The sequence below is a fragment of the Camarhynchus parvulus genome, chromosome 3, assembly GCF_901933205.1.
Source record: "Camarhynchus parvulus chromosome 3, STF_HiC, whole genome shotgun sequence".
NCBI lineage: Eukaryota > Metazoa > Chordata > Aves > Passeriformes > Thraupidae > Camarhynchus > Camarhynchus parvulus.
In genome coordinates this window covers 68,576,592-68,600,678 of record NC_044573.1, presented here as the reverse complement: position 1 = coordinate 68,600,678, position 24,087 = coordinate 68,576,592, and the positions used below count along the sequence as shown (strand labels likewise).

General features: G+C 45.9%; 1 protein-coding gene across 1 annotated transcript in view; it reads right to left on the bottom strand.

Moving 5' to 3' along the window:
- Window positions 1-24,087, bottom strand: part of SCML4 (Scm polycomb group protein like 4) — a 65,012-nt gene that overhangs the window by 15,339 nt on the left and 25,586 nt on the right. The window contains exons 3-5 of the mRNA XM_030946073.1: window positions 18,329-18,458; window positions 15,569-15,769; window positions 12,184-12,378 (exon numbers count right to left, since the gene is read on the bottom strand). Of these exons, the coding sequence (XP_030801933.1) occupies window positions 12,184-12,378; window positions 15,569-15,769; window positions 18,329-18,458 (526 nt within the window). The remainder of the gene's footprint in view (window positions 1-12,183; window positions 12,379-15,568; window positions 15,770-18,328; window positions 18,459-24,087) is intronic.

Here is a 24,087-nt window from a genome sequence, read left to right as displayed (position 1 = left end):
CCCTGCTAAATAAACAGCATATAGCTTTTATTGCCATGGGTGTAAATTACTCCAAAATTTTTGAGCAGACACCAGGGGTTTTTTGATGGATGTCTCAACAGTCTGTGTGAAATAAGACACGCACAGATATCACCTCCCTGTGGAAGGGAGAACACCCATGAATTGTGTACAAGGCTACAACAAGGAGCCAATCTCTGTCAGATCTCTTCCTAACTTTTCTTGATCTAGGTCAACTTATTTAACATCTCTGCTTTGGGCTCCAGAATGGGAATGATGCCTATTGCCATGGAACAAGCCAGAGCCTCCATTCATTACTGTATGAAACATCCCCCAGTGGAAGATGCTCTGGGAATTTGAAAAGTTATATGAATGTCTTCATGGGACCGAGGGAAGCAGGGATCATCTCAAGTGGCCCACTGCCCAAAAACCAAAAAACCCTGTGGAAGCTTTTGTGTTCCTATTTTTCCAGCTCTCTGTTAGTTGGCACCACAGAGAAGTTGCACGACTTGAGGTTCCACTGATGATGTGTATAAAAAAAAAAATCTGCATTTTGTAAGCTCCCAGAAAGCTTTGTAAAGTATATAGCCACCACAGCTTCTAATCCCACTTTGGTCAATTAGGGAAAAGACACTTTTTTTGAGACAATGGAAGAAAATATAAATTTCTATTGGGGTTGAAAACGCAACAGTTCATAAATCTGTAGCTTAGCCCTTCTGTATTGACTCACTTTCATATTTTATTTTGTAGGTAGTCACTCCCACACATTAGTGACAAACTAGTACACAATGCTTTAAAGCAGGATTTATGAGAAAGCTGCTTTGAGCTTTTGCTCTGAGCACAGCAGTCTCTGCTACAACTGCTCACCACCCTGAGATGCTTAAGCCACTTTGGCAGTTTTCCTTTCCATGAATGGTCCACAGGCAGCTGGATTGAAAAGCCCAAGGCTGTTACATCCAGCACACCTCAAAATGCATCAAAGGAGAGAAAAAAAGCATCAGGTGCCTTCCCAATTAAAAAAATGTGCATTTCCTTAGCTGAGCTTCTTAAAAGTAGCAGTCTGTAAGATTCCTAGCCAAATTCCTGAAGATGCGTGACCTTAGTCAGGTTATCTGTTAACTCTGGACCTCAGTTCTCCGTTAAGATGAAGGAAAACTCTTGTTTTGTCTCTCACTTCTGTCAAATGTTGAGTTCTTTGCCCCAGCAGTACTCATTTGCCACTGTGCAGTGCCCCATGGATGCATGCTGCATGTGTGACTGCAGAATACAAACACTGGGCCTTTGGTAGCATCTGGGAATAGAGACACTCCAGAAGACAAAAGAATTGACTCTTACTGTACATTAGAAAAGCAAATGAAAATCAATTTCAAGTCAAGCAGGAAATGAAGAATAGTATATACACAGGAAAGATGATCCCTAGCTGACCTTTTCCTGAGCAGATCTAATCTCTTACTTTTTCTTCTACATCTTAAAAAAAGCCCAAACTTAGTTTGTTAGAATCTCTCCTACAGGCAAAATCTACTTGTACACCCCAGAGACACTCTATTCTGCCTTCTCTGCTCCCAGGCCAAACATGTCTTGCACCACTTTCCTCACCTGCTGCTACTCTCACATCACTGCTCGTGTTACATCTTTCTCTCCCTTTACCTCTCTCAGCCTCCATTCCCTTATACCCCCCCACAATTGCTTTTCCCTCTGTTCTTCCCTGTCACCCCCTCCTCCTTCTCTTCTGCCATAATACCACTATCTTGACTTATCTTTTCCCATTTTGCCAGTTATTTCCCTATCTCTCTTTTCTACTTTCCCTCCTCCCACGCATATCATTTTCATAGCCACTTTCTCCCCAGGCTCTTCCCCTTCCACCCATCTCACACTTTCATTGACCCAGATTTCCCTTTCCTGGTACTCCCATGCCTTTTGCTGGGTTCATCCCCAGATCGCTGCTTGGACAGCAGAGCCCAAGGTCAGGGCAGTGAAGTGGGACCAGAGTCCCTTTCCCAGCTAACAGACCATATCCTGCACAGCCATCAAGTGGCTGCATCTGGGTGAAGGCTGCCTGGGGCACTGCTGGAAACACTCCCTGCTCTGAGCCAGCTGGACACTGATCCCCAAGCCAGCAAGGTCCCCTTTTACACACCAGTAGCTTCCCAGGACAACTGCCCTTCTTTCTAGGACAATACTTTAATGTTATTTCATATCCTTTTACTTTACCACCTGCAATGCTCAATCATTTGTATTTTCTTTAATTAAATTCCCCATTAATTTCTTTTCCTCACAGTCAATACAGATTTATTTCTGTCTTTCTTTTCTCTGCCCCCACTATACCTTTTTTGTGTCGTCTCCTATTCCTCATATCATTTAGTGATGGGCTTTGTCCTCTGACCCTTCTCTGTACCTTTTAAAGTGCTACCATATATTGTCTATAATGGGTTGACCAGATGTGAACTCCATATTTTAAGCAGCATGATATCATAGCTTCCTCAGACCTCTCCTTTCTCATAGCCAGGGACAGTCTTTTTTTATCTCCCAGTCATTTTGAGAGGAGCCAGCCACAGTGTCAAATTCCTATCGAGAGGCTCCTTCTTGGTATGGTTTTATCTTTGCCTCAATTTTACAGTTCCTGAGCCTGGCTCCTGCTCCCTGCACAAGGATGGCATTTGCCCTGTCAGGGAGATGGGAGGGGTGAGGGAGGAGTGGGGGAAGGGGGGAGGGGACAGGTTTAAGCAGCAGCTTAGAAACCCTGCATCTCAGCCTTCATGAAGAGAAAAATAGAAGTGGGGAAACACAAAAAGCAAATGCTGAAGTGTAGGAGGAAGTCCTTCAGATGAGTTTAACCATCAATTCAATCTAGTGTAAGCCAGACAGGGAGAGAGCAGAAAGGTATAAACAGTATTTAAGATTATGAAAGATATGCCTTGGCTCTGAACTGCTATCTTCTGTTTTAAACATCAACTCTTAAAGGATTTTAAAAGATTTTTTTCTGTTCCTTCCAAACAGCCTCACACATTTGAGTCCAGTCAGGAATATACCACAGTCCTTATCTTCCCTGCAGTTTGAGCCTGCATGCAGCTATCTAAAGATAAGAGTCTCCTGTGATAGACTAAGACTTTCCAGCTCTGGCTGCTGTGATTTACTCTGGGATTACAGCACCAGCCCATTCCTTTTAGCTCCGTTGCCCATCCAGACATGCAGCACAATGAAAATATGATGTCACCCCTTAGCAGATGTTTCTGCACCGTGTCAGCACCACTCTCTGGTGCATGCATCTGCCCCCTACACAGCTGGGCAGGGACCAGGCCTTTTCCACACCAACCCGTGGCTGGACAAGGAAAACATTATGGGGAGTGACATCTGGTCTGTAGCAGCAGAGCCGAGCTGCTCGCTGCCTGCCAGGGCGGAGTGGCATGGAGACATCCCCAGGGAGCCGCAGCATCCCTGAGGCTGCTGCAGAGAGGCAGGGAGAGAGCAGGCAGCCCAGGGCATCCGCCAGCAGCAGCCAGGGCTGTCACACCTGCGGTTTTTAGTCTATGGGAGAACATTTGCATGGGTTATAGGAACACACAGTTGCATCCACAGGGGAAAAAAAGGGGGGGGTTAGTAGTCAGTCAGAACAGGAAAATGTAAATATGCCTCATTCACTTGTGAATGCAGATATTATGAAAACTGAAACTATGGTCACACTGTGGAGATAAAACCTGAAATGAATTCTCCAGGGTTTAGTTTGAAGCTTTACTGCACCATGTATCATCTAGCTGTGTCCTAGCTGCTAAAAAATATTTTGCAGTAACTGAAATGCTGAGTCCCCCAAGGAGAAGCTGCCAGTCAGTTAACATCAAGAATCTAAATTTTTTAGAGAATTTTCCAAAATCCAATGCTGTCCTGATTAGGTCTTCAGCATAAGCAATTTTTTTTCATTATTTAAACAATTTCCCTTGAGTGTTTGCAGCCCAGACAACAGCCACATTGTGCTTAATGCAGTAGAACTAGGGAATGACACCAGCTGGGAACAGATCAACATGGTTTTATTGTCCAAACTGAATAAAAAGATAGAGTAAATTCAAATGCTAGCTGCTGACAAATATATTAGATTTAATAATAAAAGGTGCTCATGTGAATAAATAACCCATTGAGGAATTTTTTCCATTTTCAAAGTGCTTGGGGAAGATTGAGTAAATGCATTTTGTTACAACAGAGAGGTTTTAGTCCTATGTTACAGCACAGGCAAATTGTTTAGGCACATGCATGAGTGCAGGCAAAGGGAATTCAATGACACAGGGATCTAGGCTGTAGTAAAAGTCTTCCTTTGGTCTCTTCCACCTGATTTCAGACCTGCTCCTCCTCTTTCTTCCCTCCTCCCCTGCCTTTATGTTATACCTAAGTGTACATCATGAAAAGAAGATTTATCAGGGCTGTATGGTTTTGTGTCTCAGCGCAGCAATGGTTCTGCCATGGCAGAGGGAGGTGGGAGAGGCTGCGATCGATCTTTTCCCTTTCCAGCTTCTAGCAGTAGCTGGAGGGGTTTTTCTGTCAGGGTAGTTTATAATGCACTCTGTATCCCTATAAATCAGCGTTGATAGAAGTCACAAAAAAGCTGTATACAAAATAGACTAGATGAAAATGACTGTGTTATTTGAAAATTTCAAGGTATTTTCTCTGCAGATGAAGTACTTAGTGCATTTCTGTTTTGCTACCACCATGATGAATGTCCCTTAATCATATTGCTTAGTACTGGCTTAAAATGTCTAACAGTAATTTTTTTATTGTTTGAAAAACAAATAATTTGAGATACAAGAAGTGACGTGTCTACAGCAAAATGCAGTGACTGCAAAATAAGCTGTGTTTGCTCATTAATAAATATAATATTCTCATCCAGAAATTGCGTAGAATAGTACATATAAAGCATGAGCCTGTGCACGTGTTTGTATGCGGGTATAAGATCTTTTATAAAGTCTTTTCTTCATTTCTCCCTGCCCAGTGCTGCTGCTTTGCTGAACTTTCTGATATTTCTTCTGCCTTTCTGATATTTCTTCTGTCTTTCTGATATTTCTTCTGTCTTTCTTTCTCGTATAAGTACAACATATACGAGCCCTAAAGTCTTAGTTCCCCTTCACAAAACCTTTCTTTTCCTGTCTTCTTTGCTTCTGCTTCTGACATCCCTGGCTGACTTCAATCCCAGCAGCTAGGAACTTGCCAATTCCCCTTTGCTGAGCCTTTTTATCCCCTCCTCTTTCCATGCTCCTACAGAGCCAGCTTCCCCCCACATCACTGTGCCATGTTGCTGGTGAGCTGGGCTTACCCCTGGGACCCCATCCTAGGACTCATCCCCAGCCTCACTGCATTTTCCTAAAATCCGGCTTCTCTGATGAAGCCACTGCCACCTTTTTGTTTAAGTCATGTTTCCATGAAGAAACCCACCTTAAAGTACCTGATTCCCTTCCCCAAGCCACCATTTGCAGCTTATTTTCAGTTGGAGGATGTAATTCTCTTGCCCAGCTGCTGGTGGTGCAACTCCTTGCCTTGCACCCTTACCTTGCTCACTGCTGTCCATGGCCAGCACAAACACCAAACTGCATGTCACCACCAGCAATTTGCTTCTGGTACTCTCTTCATTGCTTTAATCCCCTGCTTTGCACTCATTTTGCCAACAAATTAATGTTCTTCAGGCAGATGCTGCAGGTTACTACTTTCCTAAAGGCATTTTGATGTACTCTGTATAATTACTGCAAACAAATAAATCCTAAGGAACTTGGGAACCCTGTTGATTAAAAAGTGGCCAAGATTTTTCAAGAAAACCAGTGGATGATTTCCATGGAAATGCCACTGTGTGTGGGGTTCCATTTGTTTTGTAGTGAACTGGGAAAGGATAGAAAGAAACAGAAGGCAGATAAAGACAGATAAGGGAGGGATGACGATAAAAGGCTAAAAAAGAGACCAACATGAGGAATGTGAAAAACTGAGCTGAAAAACTGAACATCCAAGCAAAAATCAGTAATGTCCTGTGGAAAAAATTCTGAATCTTGTTTGAAACCTGTCATATTGAAGCAGCCTAAATACCAGATTCCCTTTCCCCACTCTCAGCTTCCTGCCATGGAGGTGCAAGCCCAGGCCTTGCCATAGGCACCACAAACCAGGTAGTCCCAGAAGCAAGGGCCCTCTCATCCAGATTCACAAGCAGAAGTTCCCTTTTCTTCCAAAAACTTTCTTGTTTTACTTAATAAGTGCTGGATTTTGAGGTTCACCCTTTTTCACACTCGAATCTTTGAAAACCAGGTGAGTCATATTGACTTATGCTTGCAGCACTTGCAGAGGTTTCCCATCACCACTTCTGGCTTGTGGCCCACTCATGTGACTGCTTGAAATACTGGTATACTGGATCACAGGTATCTGGATCAATATTTTAGAAGTTCAGGATTGAAAATTCCTGTTTCAACTTTAATTTAAACTATTTAAAATAAAAGCCTGGATTACTAGCTTCAGACATCTCCTAGAGGAATCATATAGCTCTAGGGAGAAGGTCTTAACCAGTTAAAACAAAGTTAAAGCTAAATCTGGGGCTAAAACAGAGTAACAATCACATAATTTACCTGACTAGGGCTCTGAAAGTGTCCATGCTTCCTCTACATGACTGCTGGTAAAGCTTGAATTAAATGCATACACCCAGGGGTATTCTTTTCTGTAGTGGATATGATCTCATCCATCATGCTTCATGCATTTATGCCCATCATTTCATCCACTTTCCTTATGCATACCCTTTGATATGGAGAAATAAAGCATCCTTAAATTCTATTTCATAGCTTGGCTCTCTTTCCCAACCTCCATGGCTGCAGCCCAGGCAATATCCAGCACTGTTGGTGTCTGTGCCACGGCACTGAGCACATCTTGGGCTGAAGGACAAAAAGGCCTTCGGGCTTTTCCTCACTCATTGCTGAGAGCAGAATGCCTACCCCCTCCAGGGGTAGCTTTTCAAAAGGAATGAACTTCCTTGCAGCCCCTAAAGTCAGTGAAGGTAAAACAGCCCGGCAGAATGTGGGAAGGAGGATTTCCCTGGGGCTGGCTGCTGAAGAGATGTCTGCTTGCAGCTTCATTGCTTAGCATTCAAAAGAGATACAGTTTCATAAAATTAAAGGAAAAGAGTCTTCATTGTGAGTTAGCAAACAATAATCTCACAACTTAAAGGTCAGAAAGTTCCATTTATCCAATTCTGCCAATTCTATAGAGTCCAGGCAAAATACATCACAGCTGAATTTTCTCTCTTCCATCCATCTCTTATTTTTCTTTCTGCCAGGGTTTGCTCCTTAGTGTACATCAGGACCTCAGCACCAGGGTCCTTGGTTGGATGCCTTGCCTTGTGGCCATTTGTGTCAGGTGGGGAGGGAAGGAGTGAGGGAGTGAGGGAGGGAGTGAGGGAGTGCGGGAGAGGGAGGAAGGCAGGAAGGCAGGCAGGAAGGCAGGCAGGAAGGCAGGCAGGAAGGCAGGCAGGCAGGCAGGCAGGCAGGCAGGCAGGCAGGCAGGCAGGCAGGCAGGCAGGCAGGCAGGCAGGCAGGCAGGCAGGAAGGAAGGAAGGAAGGAAGGAAGGAAGGAAGGAAGGAAGGAAGGAAGGAGGAAGGAAGGAGAAGGAAGGAAGGAAGGAAGGAAGGAAGGAAGGAAGGAAGGAAGGAAGGAAGGAAGGAAGGAAGGAAGGAAGGAAGGAAGGAAGGAAGGAAGGAAGGAAGGAAGGAAGGAAGGAAGGAAGGAAGGAAGGAAGGAAGGAAGGAAGGAAGGAAGGCTATCCCAGCCTTTCTCAACTGCACTGCAGGCTTTGCCATCAATCCAAAAGCCCCAAAGACCATATAAACTTTTTATATTATACTTTGTTGTGGCTGGATGTCTCTGCTCCCTCTTTAAGAGTGACCTTAATGTTTTATTTATTGTTTAAAGGATAATGATCATGGTAGAGGAATATATGAGGCAATAAATGGCCTTTGCAGGTAATTAAATGCTGAGGAGCACTGAAGCTATTGATAGCCATAAAAGCCATTTATTCTGAGTATGCTGAGAAGCCAGGAGTGCTGTTCCTCATAGCATGCAACAAGACAAGATTAAACAAGCCATGGTACTAGAAAGGGGAAAGACAGCATTTTTCTTACTCTCTCAGGGCTTGAAACTTCTGAGCTGCTGTTTATTTGGTGCTTGCAACAGAAAATATTGATTGTAATAATATGTGGTTTTCTATCATATTATTCCTTTTTTCCTAGCTGTTTTAGAAGGGCTTTGCACATGTTGGCAAGAATTATTGCCCTCCTTTGACACATACTCAAATAAAGGTACAGCAGGGAAGAGTGGCTTGCCCACATAGTCAATAGCAAAGTCTCTTATAAAAATCCAATTCCCAGGCCAGTGTCTTGCCTACTTAGTCACACTGCTATCATGCATTGCTATTGTGCTTGTCATACCAGCTTTTCAAGGGCTTGTGGATAGGAAGAGCCCACCTTCCTACAGACAGAGGCACTAGCATCCTGCTGTGCTTCTGCTCCATATAGATCCCTACTTCCAGCCAGTGCAACAAGAAGAGAAGCTGTTCTCCTGTGGATAGTGGTAGGGAACTCCATATGGTTCCAAATTTGACTTAGCCATGGGGAGAACAGCAAGCCTAGGGACCTTATTCACAGGCTTTCCCATCTTCCTCTGTGATAAAAACAATACAGGGTGGCCACCAAAGTTCTTGCATAGTTTTGCTGCAGCCACATGCAGTCATGCTCCATGTAACGGTCTAACAGAACAAAATAGCCAAAACCCAAGGTTTGGGACAGAAAGAGCAAGGAAAGGATCGACTGATAGGGAAAGCTTATCAAACTTAATGCTTCCCACATAAAAGAAAGACTTCTCCCATTTCTGTGCCCACCATCAGACTAGCCAGAAGTTTTTTAGTTTCCTCTAAACATGGTTTCCTCTGAAGAATAATCTAATATCTCATAGGTGCATGTCAACAGTGTGTAGGTGTCCTAGAAATGTACCTTTCTCATGCTCCCATCCAAGCCTCCATCAGCTGAGCATGAGACAAATGATGAAATCTGAATTCAGAGTGGATACACTTTACGGGATCTCTGTTGGCTTCCCATCATTTAGCCCCTGTCCCACTTCACAGGGTTTTCTGCACAGGCCACCCAGGTCTTGCCATCATTTAAGCTCAAACTGTTCTGCTGCTCCCATGGACAATTTTGGCGTGCAGGTTCAGAGGTGCTTTGAACCCAGGTGCTGTGGTGACAGATAACATCTCAGGATTTGCTGCAATGCAGACCAGAAGCTGGGCATTTCCCAGGAGGCCTGGGAGTCATCCCACAACTGCTCCCCACAAATCACTCTCATGAGCCAGAAGGTCCCTTCACAGCTGAGAAAGAGCCCCGGGGAATGTCTCATGTGAGGCATGAGACAGGTGAGGGCCCTTGGCAAGGCAGGCAGAGCGTGGGCTCAGGTGCAGGGAGGGTGATGCACAGCCAGCAAGGCTCATTGCAGCTCTAAGCACAGCCTGATGAGTGTGCACTTCCTAGGCATGTAAAACACAGTTGTAAGTGATATGTGCGTATGTCAACAAATCCCACCTGGCCTGTACACAGCCATTAGCATCTGGCAGCTTGCTGTGAGCACAGGTGAGTTATGGCTTAGGGGCATGTGCTCTGGGGCAAGGTTAAGAGGTGACTCCTGTGTGGGGTAAGTGGATTAATATGGCTGGACACGATGCTGGTTTCTCCTCTCCCTTCTGATGGTGTAAATCAAGGGTAACTGCACCAAAGTCAATATCTGGATTAGATTCATTGGTGCAAAGGGGTTGAAAAGCACATGATTTTAAAAGAAAGGACATCTCGATTACAAGATGGGGAACAGAAACAATGAAAAATGTGACTGCTTTGTGTGGCTTCCTGTGGTGTTTTTTCATGGCCCTGCTCCTTCCACGAGAGCTTTATCCCAACAGGAGCCCTCACAGACCCATCTGCAGCAGAGCTCCTACTCATCACTGGCCCTCCTTGTTTCTGCGCTGTGGGGAAGCCCTGATTCTGCTCTGTGCAGCAGAGGAACCCCCAGGCTGACCTTGCTGCAGAAAAATGCTGTCTCCTGGGGGGATGGAAGGAGATTTAGGCAATGCAGCATTAAACATAGCCTCAGTGCCTCAATCCAACCTGCCTTGAACACTTCCAGGGATGCAGCGCCCACAGCTTCTCCAGGCAACCTGTTTCAGTCGCTCACCACTCTCACAGTAAAGAATTTCTTCCTCATGGCTAATTTAAACCTACCTGACTAGCCCAGGCTGCCCAGCCCATGCTGCTTCTGGGGGCTATTGATTGCACACACACATACACACCCCACCCCACAGTGGGAGACCCAGGAAAGAAGCTTTGCCTACACCCACATCCCTTGTCTATTCTGAGGGAAAAATAATGTTTTGCCCATCCTCAGTGTCTGGGGAGATCCAGTGAGGATGGTGTCAGGGACATCTGCATTGGAATTTTGTGGGAGTGGAGATGCTCAGAGTGTAACAGCAACTGAAAAAACTCAGGTTGTGGAATTGCCTTCTCTCACACACAGCCCTGCCGTGAGAAACTAAATGCAAATATACATGCAAATTAAAATGCAAATGCAAACGCAAATGCCAGGCCTCCTGGGCTGCACTCCTCGGTGCTACAGAAATCCCTTGACCTCTCAGAAGCATTCAGCTCGCTGCAAATGTCCTAGTGGAGAGGAAAGAAAAATACTGCTTTTCAGTCTGGGCTCTGCCTTTCTTCCCCTATGTGTAAGAGTGGCAGTTGGATTTCTTTGTACAAAAAGATTATTTCTGCACCGTGTGCACAGCCCTCTCCCATTTTGGTGAGCAAAGCACACACTGAGGGTATTCTTGGTGAACAAGTGATTCAAAAATCATGATTGTGGACACTAAAACATCCTTCTCTCATCTGCCAGCATGTATCTGCCATTAAATTGAATGCACGAGAGAGTGTCCTCCCCAAACATCCACAGTGTTGTTAATAAAAGAAAAGGAAAAATTTTTTAAGTCAGGAGAAAGACTGCAGGTGAAATGAAGGCTCATGCCCATAATTTACATCTTCCTTTTTTTCTAAACTAGCTTTTGCAATGCCATAGTAAGGGCCCAGGGCAGCTTCCCAGCTTCTGATTGCAGATGGGGCTGCAGGCATGTCCCAGCTCTGTGGGGGCTGTGTGGGGCCAGCACCCTGCCCCAGAATATGAACAAGAAGGAAGCTCAGAACTACCTGGGAGCTCAGTGCTGCTCAGGGCAGCTGCCCCTCAGGACCACCACCATCCTTGGATGCATCTGCCTCATGCCACAGCTCCTCCAGGCTTTGCCCCACACGGTCAAGCACTAAGACAGGGACATTGCTGGTCCAAGAAGGTTTTAAGCCAGGAGAAACATCCCTGCAAGTAGCAAAGCAAATCACTTAGCAGTCACAGCTCATTTAGGTTTATACCCATGGGTGGAGGTGGCAGATTTGGATTCAGGCTGTCTGTGCTACAGCTAATAATGTGTACCTTAGGTTTGTGCTACCATAATGTGCTGGCCCAAAATTTCTCTGCTGGGGCACCTCAGCACAGTGGTTCTCACCCAAACACCACCTCCTCTATAGCCACTGGGAAAATACCACAAGAAAGCTCACTGCCTCCCTCCAGAAGGGTCCCACAGAGGCCTGCAGTTCCCTATCATACACAGCAGAGTACTGTCACAGTCATATTTTCTGGAAATTCCCTTCACCCAGAATTTTGCTCCTGTGAAGCTGAGAGACCTCAGAGAAAAAGGAAAACAAAAATTATCTGATTTGCTTCTCCTGTGTTTTGCTCCTTTGGAATGTGTTCGGAGATTGTTTACCAACAGGCGGTTGTTTCATTGGTTTCATCTGAATTGTTTTGACTTACTGGCCAATCAGGGTCAAGCTGTGTTGGACTGGAGAAAGAGTCGCGAGTTTTCATTATTATCTTTTAGCCTTCTGTAAGTATCCTTTCTGTATTCTTTAGTATAGTTTAGTTAGTATTCTTTTATATAATATAGCATCCTAAAATAATAAATTAGCCTTCTAAGAACATGGAGTCAGATTCATCATTTCTCCCTGCCACGGGGCACCCCACAAATACAACACAGCACCAAGAAAGGACAGTCATTTCTTGCTGGATTACATCTTGAGCCCAGGTGACCAAGCAGCCTACCTGCCTCCATCCGTGTGCTTTCACAGCCCTCGGGGCTCTCTGTGCCGGCGCTGTGCTGCTGGAAGGGCTGGTTGCTGAAGAGATTGTCACACAGCAGGCTGCGACACAGCTTCTTCAGGAAGCGCAGCACGTACCCGATGCTGTTCACTACCAGCAGGCTCTGGAGATGCTGCTTCCCCTCAAAAGAAGCTGAAACTGGAAAGCAAAACAGGAGCAATTCAATACCTGTGGGTGCATGGCAGAAAGGGGAATGAGAGCAGGGGAAATAATTTTACTCAAGTATTTGCATGTCTTAAAGTATTTTGCAAAATTACCTTACCTGAAGCACATAACAAACTGGAATAGCTTAAGGAGCTGAGTTTGTGTGACCCAGATCACCTCCCTCCCGGAGAGCTGAAAGATGCTGATTGGCATGGCCAGCAGTGCAAGGTTTTCTAATATATGCATCCACCTGAAAATTGTGTCGTGTGATTAGAAGGAGGCTATCATGATACCCTGGTCTAAGGAAGGGCAGAGAAAGTGATGTGCAGTGATCACCAATAGTGATGGGTAGGCTGACTTCAGCAGTACCCAAGGTTATAAATGATAATGGGGAGATAAGAATTAAAGGCATGGTTGTGAAGGAATGAAAGGTACCAGGATTGTACTGAAGAGAGAGGTAACAGCTTCATCGTTGATCTTTATTTACTAGGTTAACTGCATTTATAGACAAGGGAATGTTGGCAGTTGTGGTCAATCCAGAATTCAGTAGAGAATGAGAAATCTTGCATTAAATTGGAAATTATTGCATAGGAGGGGTGGGTCAAGAAATGGCAACAGGGTCTGCTGGCAGGAGATCCCAAGTCCCAGAGAGAAACCAGCAGCAGTCTGTGCTGGGATTTTATGGATGCTGTAATCTGGCAGACACCATCAATGGAGAAGAGGCCTGGGAGATTGCACACAATGGGTTGACTGATTTTGACTTCCATGATAGTAGAAATGGGTGAAAAAAATCTGGAAAATAAACATACAAAATGTTTAGAAATCCGTAACTCTTTGAAGAGGCTCAAAACAACCTGGTGGGACAAGAAATGATAATGCAAGCTTACCAGATGCCCATAAAACAGCAAGGTGACACAGTCATGAAAAACTCAGGTATATTTCTAGAAGGTGTGGAACAAAACATTTCCAGGAGAGAAAATGGAGTGTTAAAGCTGACATACAAAGTTCTGGAGAAGCCTGAGATGGATTGATGGGCATCATTCTGGCATACAGGCTGAAGAAGGGGGAATTCACACTTGCAGAAGCACACGGGCAGACTGTGTTGATGTTTGGGGAACAGAAATTTTCCCTGTGGCACTGCAGCCAACACTGTCCTGCTATGTGGGACTGTGGCAAGACACCTGCACTCCTTTCACTGACGCAGTGATCTTCCTCACCTGAAAGGAACCGTGTATTTCAGCCTAGCAGGATGAGGGTGGCTCTCAGAAATACATCTAAGGGTAAGAACAGGGCAATTAAAATTCCTGCGTAAACCTGTCAGGGGGCATACTTAGCCAGGAATCAAAAAAAGGGCATAAAAGCCATGGGAGAGGTGGAGGGGTCAAAACAGACCCACCAGGATCAGTTGTAGCAAGACACATTCAATTTCAACAGGTTTGTAGGGAGGACAGCATGATATGGCTGCCTGAAGTCTTCCACCTGGAAGGTTCTTTCTCAATCCTATAGTTTAGCTCCCACCACTACTAACAAGAAAAAATTGCAACATTAGACTTATAATTTCGGGGATAGCTTCAGAGATTTCCTGTTGGCCTGAGCTGCTGAGAGGGATCATGCTCCACAGCTGGTGGAGCATCTGTGAGCCAAGCCATGGGAAGATTGGAAAGCCCCTGACAAAACTCATCTGCACTGCTGGGAGTGAAGTGCAATTATAGAGCCATGCCATGACTAGGAGTCCATTCACCTCTCTTTGATGACTAGAAGAACCATGAAATTGGGAGAAATGTTGACCAGGTGCTTTTAGTTCAGGTGAAGCTGAAGCTGAGCCAGCTCAGAGGAGCTGAGACCAAGGATTTTGGCAGGCTTGGTGCATAATATGACTCTCCTGATTCTAATGAAAATCATATATGCAGCACAGAACTAGGCAAAAATGAAACTTCGCACTGAATTGATTCAGTCTTGTGTTTCTGTGAACAAGTCTGGATCATTCTCAGAGTATTTTTGGTGTCCCTTAGGGAAGGCACACCTGTGATTACAGAGAACTCGAGGAGAGGGAAGAAGCAAGATTTATATGCTGTACAGAGGGCCAGAGCATGGGCTCCCACACAAGAAGGTCCCAGTGGCACAGCTGAGCATCTGCAGTCCCTGTGAAACTGATTGGACTTGCAATCCTTGGCTTTGTGTTTGTGCCTGACTCATCTGCAGCAGCTCATTGGAGAGTGTTGCTCCCATATTCCGATCATTGTTTCACTCCCGCTGCATCCCCATATGCCAAAAGAATGTTGTGACACAAAACTCTCACTGTGATAGAAGAAAAATTCATATTCACACTGACAACCAGGTCAGGGGATTCATTGTGGGACATGGGAGGTTCATCAGGACACAGTAAGAAGTGCCACTGCGGGAAGACAAGGAACTGCTGAGAAGCTCCCCTTGGTCTTTGATTCTCTCTGATATATTTGTGTAGACTGTGTGCAGTCCTGCTGCACGGGGAATTGCTGTGGGGCTTTTGCAATTCCTGTAGCAGAGGGCAGGTTTGGCCCCTGAGCTGCAGACAGGGGACACACCAGCAGCTAAATCCATAAAAGTTGTCATTTTGTGAAATACAGAATCATCGAGTTACAGAAAGATTTTGGCTGGAAGGGACCTTTACAGATCACTTAGTCCAACCCTCCTGCAATGACCAGGGGCATCTTCAGCTAGCTCAGATTGCTCCAATACACATCCAGCCTGACCTTGAATATATCTGAGTTTGGGGAATCTGAGTTTGGGGCATCCACCACTTCTCTGGGCAACCTGTTCCAGAGTTCTGCCACCCTCATCACACGAGGCATGCATGTGTACTTGTGGTAGCACTGTGTGTCATGAAGTGGGCTGGCATTGCTGCCCATGCTTGAACAGCTGCATGGAAACAGCTCTCAGCCCTGGCCTCAGCACTGTTCCAAAGAGTGGTAAGAAGCAGACTCTGGAGTGCACATTCCTCACCTGAATCACCACTGCAATACCCCTTACCACCATTCTTTCATCTGACACCAAGGTGATTCCTGCAGCAGCTCATTTTGCAAAGGCATAACTGATATTCAGAGCTGGTTGCCATCCCACTGATGGAACGGGACATCCAGGGCATTCAGGATTAGGGAGCAGGTTAAGACTTCAGGCACTTCCCTACTGTGCACAAACACCTTACCTGACACCATCTCTCCTCCGTAGCCCTGCCTGAGGAGGGAGAAGACCACCTTTTGCTGGAGTGCACAGTCGATGCAGGCTTGCACTGCCTGCTGCAGGGCTGCTGATGGCCGCTCGGGGCCAAAGTGCTCTGGCAGCTGCTGCACCTTTCTTCTGTCAAGGTACGGCCCCAGGTTCGCTTGCTTGTTGACATAAATGCAGACTGTAGACATAAAATCCCAACAAGGTTATTACAAAACAGTCCTGGGAGCATCCTAGGAAATGCTAGCATTCGACATTTCTATTCATTCCCCAAGTTCTTCCTTCACTGGTGATTTGTTGCCACTTGTGATGGCAGAGCCAGACTTCCTTGTGCTAATGACCCATTGCCAGAGCAAAGCAAGCCAAGTTTAGGTTTAGCTCAGTGTCATGCTAAGATAAGCTACACACATCTAAAAAAGCTCCTATACGTGCCTGGGGTCTGCTGTCCTGAGGCTACCTTGTCCATGCAACTTGTGACCAGAACAATGTGCTGGGAGTGCAGAACAGTGACTACCAGTGGTGACTTCACAGCAAGGAGGGAACGCCAGCCTGAGGTGGATTTTCAGATTGTTTATTTTTTTCCTCTGTTTTTAAACTGGTTCATTGAGAGCTACTGTGAGAAGCACTGCTCTGAGATTACTTTTGGGAAGGCTTTGGAGCCTTGCTTCTTCTGTTGATGACTTTTGGGAAGGCTTTGGATCCTTGCTTCTTCAAACGCAGCTGTAATTTCTGGAGGTTTATGCTGCACAGTGCCATGGCAGAAATCTGGTCTTTGGGAGCTTCCTAACCCTTCATGTCCAACCTAACACTCTACAAACTGCATCAAGTTGAGGGAAACAGTACATGGTGTGCAGTGCTGCATTTTGGGACTGCAATAACGTGACTGTGCTGCTCAGGGGTCCCTGAGGCAGTCTGCCCCAGCCTCTCCACAGCCAAGCCCTGCATGCCTCCTCTCATAAGCTGCAAAGGCAGTTTTTCTCCATGCCATCAGGCCTGCCAGCAATAGCCAAAAAATGAGTGTTCTCCTCACTACCATGAACTTATTTTAAGCTTGGCTGAGGCTAACTGCATCTCAGGGGAAGCAGGGATAGAGCTGGGTAACTAAGGGCGACTAAGACACAGCCTAAAGTCAGGCTAAAGTGAGACATATTATAATAGCTGGCTGAGTGTGCTCGAGCTGTCATCTCTCAAACAATATAACATTATCTTCTGACAGAAATCAGATATGTGACAAAAAAACCCCATCAAGCAGAGTGGAGGACATGATGACAGCTGTGTAAAGTTGGAAATAATTTACAGTTTGCATCACCATAATGAAAATCTAGTGCAACTGTCACAGTGCACTCTGCTCCCCCATCTTGCAGGGACCAGCAGAAGGGGCTTAAGCAGTACATCCAGGGTAAACAGGGGGATAATAGCAATCATATTTATCATTACACCACTTCACACCTTCCAAATGCCAAACAAACAAAGGGATAGTGCACTGAAAATACAGCAGCAGCATGCAGGAATTGAAGGGGGATATCAGAGTGCAGCTTTCCCAGAGTGCTACACCTTGACAAATCGGCAGAATGCGGCCTTTGTGTGACAATCCACTGGTTTTGTCGGGGCTCAGCTGTGGGAGGGACTCTGCAGGCAATGTGCTGAGTCCCCCATTGTGGAACCAGGGTTCCTACAGTCCTTCTGAAGCAGAGAGGGAGGTAAAAGCTGGATTGAGCTTCCCTTCACCTCCTGCTAGCCCTGCTGTGGTGGGAACCTGCATGCTCTGTAGGGAGGGTGCTGGGAGGAAAGGTGCCAGTGGCATGAGGATGGGCAGACAGAGGTGTGGGGCACTGCCTGAAATGACCCACAGAGCCTTTGCAGCCACCCTGGTGATCTGGCAGGGCTGCAGGACTGTGCCTCCCTGTCCCACTCCAAAAGCAGCCCTGGGCACAACCTCTCAGGGCACTTCCATCCACTCAGCTGCTGTTTGCCAAGTGCTTTGCAGACTTTGCGTGTGAAGGGATAAACGAGAATAAAATATATTATTGTCATTGTTGCTGAGTTTAGTATCGTTCTGCCACCAGAGCAGATGGAAAACTTCTCCTCTGTGCATCCCAGCTAAGAAATAATGGGATTTATGTGTTGTGTTTAGATTCTAATGTTATCTAATCCATTTTTCTGCTGAAATCTCAGGGTAAATCAGCTGTCTTGTTGATTTTCTTCTCATTTACATCAGTTTAAAAGCCTTGACCTATGTTACTTTTGGTAATATAAACAAAAAGAAGGAGTAAGTCTGTGTTTTCTGACTAGATTTGGAAATGACTATGCCTGCTGCTGTGATAAGGCATTGGGGTTTTTGTGCTGGCAGCCCTGCCTACAGTCAGACCACGACTCCTCCGTTCTTCTCCCCACAGCTGTAACAGATGTTTCATGTTCACACAGGGATTTAGGTTGATCACTGCAACATATCAGATGGGGTGAAAATGTTAGGTATAAAATGGAGCATTCATGGGTTTTTGATGTTCACATTTCAAGAGCAACGAGACTGACATCTCCACTAAACTCGACACACAGCAGTCAAAATACAATCTTGCAGGATAACTCTGCTCCTTGTCACTGGTCACTAGACTAATCTGCAAACACCCCATTTTCATGAGCTCCCCCTGTTCTGGAAAGCCCAGCATCTTGCTGTGACATCTGGCTGCCAGCCCGTGGCTCCTGCTCACCCCTTGGCCAAGGAGCACTTGAGGCTGAGTACCTGTGAGAGCCTGTGGGGTGTCTGAGTTGGGTACCGTGGCTGCATCCTGGGGGATTGAGCTGATATCCGGCTCTGGCGTGCTCCTCGGCGGAGAGATTGCTAAAGGAGTCATCAGGACACGAGATTTCAGCTGCAAAAAATAATGAAAGTATACACAAGATATTCCAATTTTATTCTATGGATGTCACGCCCCATGAACTCCCACTCATTAGCAATCTGCTATTGCATCACTTTCTCCAGGCCAGAAGATCCATCCTGCTCCCAGGAGGATACTGGAGCCTGAAGCCTGACTGATTTGCTGCAGATAGCAACGCCTTAAGCTACAGGATGCAAATATTATGCCACCCACCGGGTAGTTATTTACACCTGAGCAAATTGAGCCTAACACTCCAACAAATCAGTGCAATGGCATTTTACGAGCCATTTCATGTGGGTGTAAACAATGCTCCACAACTCGGAAACATGGGGTCTTTAACTGCATCATAATTTAGGGCCAAATTCTGCTCTTGGTTGCAGGGCTGTAAATCTTGTATAAATCCAGTGGCACCAAGAGGCTACTGTGGGCTGACACCCATGTAAATAAGCTCACACTGTGGTCCAGATTCTGTTATTACCAGCTAGTAAATACAAACTGCTGCACTGCTGCACCCAGTGAGCTTTGCAGCCTGCAGCCCAGGTTGGAGAAGAGAAGCATGATGTGAATTTACGGGGCAATATCACTATGTCTTTATGCTGCCAGTACCTGGCAACATCTCACCAGTCAATGATGATCAGGTCCTCATATTTAAAAAGGACTGATGTGATGGATGTGACCTGAAGGTACCACTCTTGCTTTTCCTGTTGCTAAGAAGGGAAGTAGGGGGAAAGCAGAGAGCCAAGCACACAGTTTGCTGGTTTATATATTTACATGCCCTACACCAAAATGTTCTTCTGACATTTATTTCCTTTTGTTGTTTTTCAATGGACAATGTACAAAGTATATTTTAGGTAGAAATGAAGTCAGACAACTGCCTCCAAACCCAACCTTGAGCAATCCCTGATGGAGAGAAGAAGTTCTTTTGGATGAAGACTTTTGTTGTCCCTGACCAGGAATTACAAATGTCTAAACTAACTGTCACTGTTTCAGTATAATGGTAAAGCCAGAAAGCTGGAGAAAGGAGAGGGAAGTATGTAGGACTTAGGGACATCTAAGTGAGTTTTTACCACCACCTCCCCTAGGGCAGGCTAAGTCCATTTGTTTTCAGTCTGAAAGAGGGAAAAATAATAAATGAGTGGTTCTGAGACAAGCTGTGGATTTGACCTCCTGCTGTATGGCAGTTGTAGGGTATGGGGGACCCTGAGCTGGCCCTGGCTAGTGCTATTTCTCACTTGCTTGTGTTGTCCTCTTTTTGCAGAGTTGTTTTGCCTTCAGATTGGGATCAGGAATGACCAGTGACAAAGTGCTGTCAGTTTCTTTTCACAGAATCACTGCCTATGCTGAGTTGGAAGGGACCCACAAAGATCATCAAGGCCCTCCACAGGACCATCCCCAAGAGTCACACCATGTGCCTGAGAGCATTGTCCAAATCCTTTTGAACTCTATCAGGCTTGATGCTTACTTCCTTGGGGAGCCTGTTCTTGTGCCCAACTGCCCTCTGGGTGAAGAACCTTTTCCTTATATCCAACCTAAATCCTCCCTAACACAACTCCTGGCCATTCCTTCAGGTCCCATTCCTGCCCACCAGAGAGAAGAGATCAGTGTCTGCCCCTCCTTTTCCCCTCATGAGGAAGTTGTAGACTTCAATGAGGTTTCCCCTCAGTCTCCTCCAGGCTGAGCAGACCAAGTGATCTCAGCCATTCCTCATATGGCTTCCCCTCAAGGCCCCTCACTATCTTTGTAGTTCTCCTTTAAATGGTCTCCAATACTTTAATATCTTTTTACATTGTGGTACCCAGAACTGCCCCAGCACTCGAGGTGAGGCTGCCCCAGTGCAGAGCAGAGTGGGACAATCCCCTCCCTTGCCCAGCTGGCCATGCTGGGCCTGATGCCCCCAGGACACCACTGGCCCTCCTGGCTGCCAGGGCACTGCTGACTCATGTTCCACTTGCCATCGACCAGGACCCCCAGGTCCCTTTCCACAGCACTGCTTTCCAGCCTCTCATTGCCCAGTCTGTCCATGTATCCATCCCAGGTGCAGAATCCAGCACTTTCCCTCATTGAAATTCATATGGGTGGTGATTGCCCAATCCTCTGATTTGTTGAGGTCTCTCTGCTGGGCCTCCCTGCTCTGGAAGGAGTCAACAGCTCCTACCAGTTTTTTATCATCTGTGACCTCGCTTAGTGTCCCTTCCAGTCCTGCATCCAAGTCATTTATGAAGATGTTGAAGAGCACAGGGCTGAGGATGGAGCCCTGTGGAACCCCAGGGTCAAGCCACCAGTCTGATGTCACCCCATTCCCTGTAACCCTTTGTGCCTGACTGGTGAGCCAGTTGCTCACCCTATGGCACGATGTGTTTATCCAGCTGTGTGCTGGATATTTTGTACAGAACAATACTGCAAAGGTAAGTATTGAAAGCTTTACTGAGTGGGAAGAGAACAGAGTTTCAAAAAATCAAGGTCTCCATCCAGTCTGGGATTTATTCCATGTAAGAAGGTGAAAAGCAGCATGATTTATTATATTCTACAGCAGTATGTCAATTATTCACTTTTCTATGGCAAAGGGGGCTGGCAAAGTGAAACTTTGGGTAGCCCCTATGTTAGGCTTCTGGGCTTGTTTTTGATCACACATATATACACACACATACACAAAGAATATATATGTACATAGGTGCATTTGTACACACTCTGTTATATAAAATAGATATGTTTATAGAGAGATGTGTAGATATAGAATCACAAAATCATTTAGGTTGGAAAAGACTGCTAAGATCATCAACTCCAATCATTTCCTAACATTGCCAGGACCACTACTATACCATGTCCCTAAATACCTACATATCTTTTGAACATTTCCAGGTATAGTGATTCCACCATTCCCTTTGTTCCAGTGCTTGAACACTCTTTTAGTGAAGATTTTTTTTCCCAAATATACAATCTAAACCTCCCCTAGCACAACTTGAGGCCATTTACCTTTTCCCTATTGCTGGTTGTCTGGGAGAAGAGACCAACCTCACCTGGTTACACCCTCCTGTCAGGTGGCTGTAGAGATTGAAAAGGTCTCCCCCAAGCCTCCTTTTCTCCAGGTTAAACAACTCCAGCTCCCTCAGCTGCTCCTTATAAGACAGATGCTCCAGACCCTTCACTGGCTTTGTTATCCTTCTCTGCACAGGCTCTAGCAACACCTGTATGCTCTCACTCTTACATTTCTCTTTATAGATATTGTTTTTGAGACAGTACACCTGACAAATTCTGCTTCACTTGCATGTTGGCTCCCTAATATCCTTACTGGCTCACATTCCTGTGGTCCCAAACAGAGGCACCAAAGTCCCCTCTTCAGCCCCTGAGCCTCGTGAGTGTGTGCTGCCTCATCAACACTGTGCACTGCCTCACCAGCATCATCAGACCTTTTTCTTCTCCTAGATCTTGGAGGCCCAGGCAGGCTTATGTTCAAGAGCAAATAAACAGAGGGCAAGGCTTATGTAAACTCTGTAGTGTGGAAGCCCCTTTCTTTGTTTGTGGAAACCCCCCTGTTTTAGTGAACAATTTACTGCAAAATTAATTGCAACAAAATGTGCTCTACAGCCTCTGGGTACAGATAAATGTCATTTTATTAGGGGTAGTAGAGAACTGGCCTTTGTTAAATCAAAATGAAACAATGCCTGATTAGTGCAAGAGACAGTACACTAAGCAAACAACAGCTTAGCTGCCTCCTGGCCACTGAAATCCTGAGTAGTCCCTGAATATAATGAAGGGCAAATCTCTAAGTATTCCATTTAAAGATGTCTTTTCTTGGACTGAGTCTTCTCTATCGAAAAGCCAACCCAACCACCAGCTGACTGACTGAGAGCTTGCCAGTAGAAAGCACGTATGTGTGAGAGTCAAAAAAAGCAGTGAAGAAGAGAGAAAGAGAAGGAGAAAAAGAGACAGAGGAAATCTGTCAGAGCACATTGGGAAATCCTTGTGGTAAGGCATTGGAATCAACTTTTGACTATCAAATGTCATAAGTTTTGGTATGCACAGGATGAGATGTAAAAGTGGTTGCTTTAAAACAAGATCTACAACCACCTCCCCACTCTTAAGGACTTTCTACCATGGAAATGAGATCAGAGAAAGCTGATCAGGGATTCTGGGTAGGAAATAAATGTGTCTACTTTATCAAAGTCACCATGCATTAGATGCAGAGAGAGTGAGCTTTTGTGCCATTGATGCTGGCTACAAGTTTGTTTGTGCATGCTGTGGCTGCGGATGGGAGGACTCTGCAGAGTCCTGGAGTTTTTATTACAATCTGCACACTTCTTCAGAGAAGCCAGGATTCATCTAACTGGTATTTATGTCATTCCCCACCAAAAATTGAAAGAAGGTGAAGAACATTTGCCAGGCAACTTTTTTTTTCTTTCTGAAGATCTCTGCCAGCTTGTATAATAAAATACATGGGAAAGTAACACGATGAACCACAACACAATCTTTCCCTGCAGTTTTCTTAAACCACTTAGATGCAGGTTCTCATTTCTATGGCTTCCTGTTCCCCTGTACCAGCTGTCCCTTGTCCTGAAAAAACAATTGCTAGAAAGGCTGGGATTCACCCCATCCCCATGGGCCTTTGTCCTTCCACAGGGCAGAGGCACCTCCTGGCAATGAGAGCTTTTGCTGCTGGAGAGAGAACCATCTCCAAATGTGCAGTAAGTTCAGTGTCTGAGCCAGCCTGGTCCTGCCACGTGGACTTCTGATGGCTGGACAGAAGGTTGTCATTAAATGTACACCAGGGAAGCACAGAGCTTCTGAGCACATGTTTTGGGGTCTGTGGCTCTGTGCATTTGGCTGTGAGTAAGGACACTCAGCATAACACAAGCCCAGTCACTGAGGGTGAGAGGAGAGGTCAGCTGGCAAAGGCAAGCACAGTCCAAGGTCTTTCCCACCTTTTCTCCTTGTGTTGTGCAATAACTTTCTTCTGCACAGCAAATGATGCAAGTAAGTCTGCACACGGCCTCCTACATCCCATCAGTGTTCCACAGAGATTGAGGCAGGCAACCTTGACAGGAGGGTATACAACCTCCAAATCCAAGGCTGTATCACAGGACAGGTGAATAAACAGGACACTTTAAGGTTGTCTGTGCAATCTCATTCCCAATGCATCCAAATCCTGACTGCTTATTTGTCATCATCAGTATTGACTCCTAGGGCAGCAGGGTAACCTGTGCCCCGTAATGGAACTGTCACTCCACACGTGTGACACTCACTGCCCACCCCACCTGGCTGAGCTGGGCTGGGGCCACCTCCCCAGATGGGAGCTGCACTGGCTGCACAGAGGGACAGACTGCCCTCAAGCTGCTCAAAGGGTGCCATGGCTTTGCTGCCCTCTGGAAGGGACGTGTTGGTCCGTGCTGCAGTGCTGCCCCATGCGTGCGTCCCTCAATGTCCTCTGACAGGGCGAATCCCCGCAGGGGGCTAACAAACCCTTCCCTCTTACAGCCTTTCCAAGCAGCTCTTCAGGGCTGCTCTCACTCACAGCCACAGAAATAAAACCCATCCGTCGACTAACCTCCCCCCCGGCTGCCAGAATAGGCTTTTTCCCAGAGATTTAGACAATCAGAAAGAATATTGTATTTTGGGGAAATGTAAC